At 33.5% G+C, this 7,613-nt stretch overlaps 1 protein-coding gene across 1 annotated transcript; it reads left to right on the forward strand.

Moving 5' to 3' along the window:
* The first annotated feature begins 2,042 nt into the window (after positions 1–2,042).
* On the forward strand, positions 2,043–6,863 carry LOC107005234 (UDP-rhamnose/UDP-galactose transporter 6-like). Its single transcript, XM_015203771.2, has 6 exons — positions 2,043–2,301; positions 3,161–3,398; positions 3,904–4,088; positions 4,172–4,372; positions 5,391–5,552; positions 6,244–6,863. Exons 2-6 carry the CDS (start codon positions 3,269–3,271, stop codon positions 6,547–6,549), a joined length of 984 nt encoding a protein of 327 aa, XP_015059257.1. The 5' UTR covers positions 2,043–2,301; positions 3,161–3,268; the 3' UTR covers positions 6,550–6,863.
* The last annotated feature ends 750 nt before the right edge of the window (positions 6,864–7,613 follow it).

The raw sequence follows: 7,613 nt of genomic DNA on the forward strand, positions 1-7,613 counted from the left end.
ATATATATATATATATATAGCTTGATTTAGTGGTTAAGAGGTTCAAAGTTTGTTCAATTGTTGCGGATTTGAGTACAATTTGTATTACTTTTTTTGGGCAAACAATATAAATTTCACTAGTTTAGGTCTTAATTACAAATATGCACGGTAGTTTCAAAAATTACTAATTGTATCACATTTCGTTAATCGGATATATATATCTCGAGAATTGACAAAACAAGATACACGTTTAAAAAGGGATTGTAACTAAAATGTTTAAATATTTAAGGAGGAAATCACTCCTTTAACAACTTTTGAATATATATATATATATAACAACAAGAAGGTGAATAACTTTTCTTTCAGAAATTTGATTTGTTTTTCAAGAAAAATATTCAAATATGTCATCGAACTTGCAGAAATGACTCACTTTGGTATGAATTTTGTACTTATTTTAGATTTTATGCCCATATATTTTCCATAAATTTATTAGATTCATTCTTCATTCATTATTACCTAATATATATTAATTTTAACTAAAAACTTTGACCCAATGCAAAGCCTAGAACCCAATTTTTAAATTCATATGAAGAAACTAAAATATTTTAAATAAGATATTTTATTTATTCAATCTTATCATTCAAGAAATATTATTATAAAATCGACACATATCTCATCTCAAACAATAATAAGAAGGGAAAAATGAACCTAATGATATTGAAGTTTCTCATATAATACGTGTGAGTTTGATCCAACTAATTTCAATTCCTTTCTTATCTCGTTTTGGTAAAAAATTGCTTTGTATTAAATATTATATCAAATCAATAAATATAATATTAATTCTCAAAAAATAAAATAAAATTTTTTGAGTGAAGGTGAAATTTCTCTCGGAGTATTTGTCTATAAAATCTGATGTAGAATTTATGGTCAAATAAGTATTTAAAAATAATTTTTTAAAATTTAATTCAAAATTTATGATCAACATCGAAAAAAGGTGTTTTTTTAAATAATAGCAAAGCTTATTTTTAAGAAATTGTTCCCCTAAATACTTTTAGAATCGTGACTAAACACGCATTGTGACATAATACCAACAAAAACACTTAGTAAATTGTTCTTTCAAACAAATCTTATAAAATTAATTTTCAAAAAACACTTCTCAAAATGAGCAGAGTTTGAACAAATATGCTATTAATCATAATTAAGTAATGTATTTATTTAGATATAAATACAAATATATATTAGTAAGCATTTACCCTATACTCGTCGACGGGCGAGCCAATTCGGAAAAGATAAAATCAATCGCGGAGGGGGTGGGGGGGCTTTGCTTTATTATGCGGAATAGGGGGAACTTTTATTTTGTTCTTTTATCACAGTAATGGTACATGAACCTTGTAGCGTTTTTTATATGACACAAGTGTATCAATATCAATTGCTTTGTAAATGGTTATGCAACACGTTATTTTAAAATTTCATTGAACTCGACTAAAATTAATTAAATTTAATAGATGTATCTAGGGAGAATTCACTTTGAAGAGACTTATTTTTTTTTTAGGGGAGGAGGGGTTGGGTCGGTGGGTGGGAGGAGGATTTCAATCGATCTGGATTTAGAAGATTTTAAACTGACTTGTATAGATAGAGTTGAGCTATTACACCCAATTAATAATTCACACGACATTATCGATAACAATCAATCTCGAAGCACTAATTCAACCGTATGAGTTCAATCCAACACAACTCCCAACAACCTCTACTTAGGCCTATCCGAGTAGATCGAAAACCAATTCGATCTACTCCGATTCTAAATCGACCCAACTCGTTTAACAAAGTTAATTTACCTTTTTGCTTTCTTGATTACTCAAACTCACAATGTCTTTCAATACTTCGTTAATAACTCGACCAATCATTCAATTGAACGTGAGAAATCTTTACCATCCGAGCAAAAAAAACACACTATGAAGCACATGGACCAAGTTGGAAAATTGTACATTCCTCAACTCCCCCACTATACCCCTACCACCCACTACCCTCTCCATCATCTTTGATACATGTCATATACTTGATACAGTTGTGTGTGTTTTCTTCAACTTCTTTCACTTCTTCTTTCTCAAAAAAAATATATCAATTCTACCTCGCAAATCAATCAAAACTTCCTTCTTTCTTCCCCAATTCCTCCATTTTTTTGCTTACATTCACACAAATACACTCCAAAATTTGTTCAATTTGGTTATATATATACATATATACGTATAGTAGAGACCCAGTTCGCACGTTAAGATCTGCATCTAAAACGGGTCACTTTCATTTCTCCTTGCTTCTCAACTGGTGAGTTCAATTATTCACTTTTTTTTTCTTTGACAATTGGATGTGTTGTTATTGCAAATGTAGATCTGTTGAATGATTTATGAAAATTTTGATTCACTGATTGCAATTTAGGTTTTTGGGAATTTAGATCTGAGAATAGTGTTGCGTAAAGTTTTGTAAAATTTTGAAGCGAAGTGTGAATCTGCATCTGTGATTGATGCAAATGCTGCGATTCTAGTGATTTATGTGATTTTTAATCTATTTTTTCAATGTGTTATTGGATTATACAGGTTGAAATGGATAATGAGGATTCATATAGTTAAATCTAACTAGTTTGGGATTGAGTTTTAGTTTCTTGATAACTGTGGTGTCCGGCTGGTAACTTTGTCTACCGAATGGGAAGAGATCACCCAGTGTTTTGGTCTTTGCTGGACTCACTTCATTGACCATTAGGCCACGCTCGTAGGTGCTTGTTGTATTCATGAGTGATAGAGTTAATTTACTTCATTTGGGTTGCATCCTTGAGATTTCTTTGATCTTTTTATGCAATTTGTGATTTTTACTAGCTGATACTGATTTTCGACTAGAAAAATAAAAACTTGTTGAAGAAAAGAAGGGGGAAGAGGAGTTTTGATTATGGTAAGTTGTGGTGGAGTTCCACTAAAAGTTTGTTTTATACTTGATCATATGGTGAATTGTTTCTTTCTTTGCTTGTTGTATTCGCTTTTCCCTTACTTTTAGATCTTATTAGACCATTGCAATTATGGAAATGTATTATTAACTTCATTGTCTTACTTATGCGATTGGGTTATAGAAGGGAATTGTTTGTTTGCTTGATCTGTCTGTTGTGGATCGTAATGTTTTCTTCTACGTATCGTAGGTGGGAAGAGCAAATAAAAGATCTGGAAATTTTGATGTAGAAGTGTGAATGCTTCTATTTGCTGCTTGGAGGGTAAAACTTGTTTCTGGCAGCAAAAAATAAAGGCAAATGGCTCCTTCAAGCAAGGCTGATAAGAAGGCTGCAGGTGATGTGGCTGCATGGATGTTCAATGTGGTCACTTCGGTTGGAATCATTATTGTTAACAAAGCCTTAATGGCTAACTACGGGTTTTTCTTTGGTAAATTTCTCCGCGATATTCCATCACTTTCTCAGAACAGCATTCCTTTGTATTAAGATTCCAGCTACATTGGTTGTATCTATTAATTTCAATTAAAAGGAATCTAGATATAATATCACAAAATATACTATTCTGAACTCTATAATCTACAATGTTATAGCTATATGCTTTGCTTTTTTAAGAAGGAAAAAAAAATAAAAAAAATGATAGTCTGATGGGACATTTAGCACCAAGAGTAACACATGCTTCTTTGAACTGAATCTCACAATTTACAGGAAGTACAAAAATTACTTAGCGGATATGAATTTTATACTTGTCACATTGAAAAGAGACTCTAAGACTAACTTGAACTTAAGCAGGTTTACAGCACCGGCATTTTCATGGTAAAACTAAAATGTTTTTTTTTTTGCTTGTTGGACCAATGAAGATTTGACATTACTATACACTTTTTTCAGTCTTTCTGTTATATGGTTGTTCTAGCTTTTGATTACAACAATCTTTGCAGCAACAACATTAACGGGGATGCATTTTGTTACAACAACTTTGATGACGATTGTTCTAAGGTGGCTCGGGATCATCCAAGCTTCTCATTTACCCCTTCTAGATCTTCTAAAATTTGTACTGTGTGCAAACTTCTCTATTGTTGGGATGAATATCAGTTTGATGTGGAACTCGGTGGGATTCTACCAGGTAATTCTACCGCGCATCACATTCATCCTGCTCTTCTGATTCTATTTAGAACTTCAAATACTAATCTCCATTATCACTCTCAGATTGCAAAGTTGAGTATGATCCCTGTCTCCTGCTTACTAGAAGTTTCCTTTGACAAGATCCGCTATTCAAGGGATACAAAGCTGAGCATTGTTGTGGTACTCCTAGGGGTTGCTGTATGCACAGTTACGGACGTGAGTGTTAATACCAAAGGCTTCATTGCTGCCTTTGTAGCTGTATGGAGCACTGCTCTACAACAGTATGTAAGTTGTCTTGGCAATTTATTAACTTATGCCATCTTGGAAAGCTTTATTTGATCAGTTGAATAACACACCATTACACCGAGGGGATAGATGCACCATCAATAAGGTGCAATTTGATTACCGGACTAGTAATCCAGGTATTATAGCACAAGGGTCCAGTTGAGTGTTTCAGGTACTCTGTTGGAGTAACAGTTTCGAGATCCTATGATTCAAATCCAGTTATTGTACTAGGCGTGAGCCCATCTATTCTTGTCTTAGTGCAAGCACAGTTTACTTGGAAACTTTATTTGTGGTTGTAGCAGGCGGGTTAATGGATTGGTTGAGTTGCATGCCACTTAAGTTGGAGACAACAATCGTGAAAAAGTAGTTATGCAAGGATTCTAATAATTCAAGATTAGTTATATTAAATAGTATACTTGTAAAGCTTTTTAGTTTTAGAAAACCTAAAGGTTTTGTAAGAATTCCTAACTTTGTTTTTATGCAATTTTTGAATTTTGTTTATGTTTAAACATAAACCCCCCTACATTAAAGGCATTTTTGTGCTTTGCTGCTCTTATCGAGGTATTGCTTCTGTGCACATTATATTTTACATTATATACCCTATAGAACATAAGTAGGCTCTTGCTGTCCTGCTAGATATGCAGGTATTGCGTCTGATGAGTTTTATATAGGAAGCCAAAGGTTGTATTAGCAACACAGAGTTGTAATAGTAATATAGAGTTTTATATGGGAAATCACACTCTATCTTAGTCAATTTTTTTGGATTAAGTAAAATGAAACGTTTTATAGATAATGCAAAGTCTGTTAGGAAACAACAAGACCTAAGCCTCATCTAGAAATTGAAAACTTGTTTCCTGGAAAATTCTGTACAACTGGTCACTTCTGTGCTTGACTTGGATTTGAAAAAAATAATATTTTACTCCTATTTTTTAGGCTTCTAGTTTTCTGAAGCTCTTCTCTTTGAATGTAATTGCACTTGGTCAAAAACTGATATCTGCACTTGGTTTTGTATATGCAGTATGTTCATTACCTTCAAAGGAAATACTCCCTTAGTTCTTTCAATTTGCTGGGACATACTGCACCAGTTCAGGCTGGAAGTCTGCTGCTATTAGGTCCGCTTGTGGATTATTGGTTGACCAACAAGAGGATTGATCACTTTGACTTCACATTTTCATCATCGGTTAGTACCTCACTCTTGAATTGTTGTTTGATTTGTTAATTCTTCATGAAAAATGGTAGTGAAAAGTCATTCTTATGTTTGCAAGTTGCAAGCTTGAACTGTCTTAGGTATATCTTTTGTCTGATACTTTGATGTATGTTATATTATTTCACTGTCAAAAAGTTGTGAATCTGCAATATTGATGAATTACGACTTTAAGATGCACCTGTCAAATCACAAATGCTAATTGTTATATGGGCTTGCTTATTTTGACCCACCAAAAAAGTTGTACGTATAGGTTCCAGATTTTGCTACTGCTAAATAAAAAGCTGATATAGAACATTCAGACCAATGTTCATCTCATGCAACACTGTTATTTTCAAGAGAGTCGGATTTAGTGCTCACCAATGTATTTTTGAAACCTGTGTCATGTGATCAGAGTGTATAAGTTAATTTTTGCCATCAATTGAAAAAAATATCTTACTTCCCCAGCCTATGTTGCATCTCTGTTTTTTTGTAAGTGGATGATGGACCTCGTTTGAATAGAAAACTTTGTGCCCTGGGTTCGCAAAGAAAGTTTAGTGGAGATTAGACCACCAGAGGAAATACTCTCAGTTATGAACAATATTCTGTCTGTATGGGTTTTGACTTTTGATCCATGCACCTTTTGTTCTATACATGGTACCTTACACTATTAACTCTTTCTCTGCAGGCATTCATCATACTTTCATGCACTATAGCAATAGGCACCAATCTCAGCCAGTTCATATGCATTGGAAGATTCAGTGCTGTTTCATTCCAAGTTATCGGTCATATGAAAACAATACTCGTTTTGATACTGGGATTCTTGTTCTTTGGGAAAGAAGGTCTCAACATACAAGTGGTAGTTGGCATGCTCATAGCAGTTTGCGGAATGATCTGGTATGGAAATGCCTCGTCTAAACCTGGTGGGAAAGAGCGTCGTAGCCATTCAATCAAGCATGGATCAGATTCGTCACAAGCCGATGATAAGGTGTAAGATTTTCTAGCATTGAAGCTGAAACAGAAAAGATAGCAAAAAAAAAACAAAAAACAGAACCTTTTATAGTCAGCTGACTCTACATACACAGCTCCTTCGATCGAATTAGATTTTTCTTAATCTTATAATTCATCTTTTTGATAATATAACATTAGTAAGAAAAGATTGAGACTTGGGTATAGAGCTTGGTTTCTTTCATTCTCCTTTTCTATTTGATCAATAATTTATAGTGAGTGATGAGTTTTTTTGCGTGCATTTTTCTCTCTCAAGGAACGATTGGTCGACATTAAAGGTGTGTTTGGTTGGAAGAAAAATGTTTTTCATGAAAAATAAGTAGCTTCTTACTTATTTTCTGGTCTTTGTTAAGTGTGTATTCAATCCTCCAAGATTGTATTTCTTAACTATAAGCAAAGCAGCACTTTTCAAATACATTAAACTCGTCGCTACTCTATTTAAGCTCATCTCATGTTATCATTGTAACAAAAAAAATATGAAAAAGGAGTCCAGATTAAAAAAAATATGAAAAAGGAGTCTAGATTAAAAACAAAAAGAAGAAGATTGCATGGCATTAGCCCATGCAACTTTTGTTATATTATCATATGTAGATGTCACGACCCAAAACGGGCCGCGAGTGGCACCCACACTTATCCTACTATGTGAGCGAACCAACCAATCTAAACCCCAACATTTCAACCATAATAAACAAAATATAATGCGGAAAACTTAAAACTCATTAATAAAAATCGATTAAATAACTTCTAAAAACTCAATACTTATTATTCCCAAAATCTGGAAGTCATCACCACAAGAACATCTATCCTCAAAATACTAAATCTAAGAATATCTAGGAAGCTAAAATAATAAACAGCTAGTCCATGCCGGAACTTCAAGGCATCAAGACATGAAGAAGAAGATCCAGTCCAAGCTAGAAGCATTAGCTCACCCTGAGATCCGACGTGATGAAAACTGGCTAGAGTTGCGGTTGAGTTGAAGACGATGACACGTTTGCTGCACTCCACAAATAACAAAGAAAAACAATTACAAGTAGGGGTCAGTACAAAACA

This window comes from Solanum pennellii, chromosome 12 (genome assembly GCF_001406875.1).
Source record: "Solanum pennellii chromosome 12, SPENNV200".
NCBI lineage: Eukaryota > Viridiplantae > Streptophyta > Magnoliopsida > Solanales > Solanaceae > Solanum > Solanum pennellii.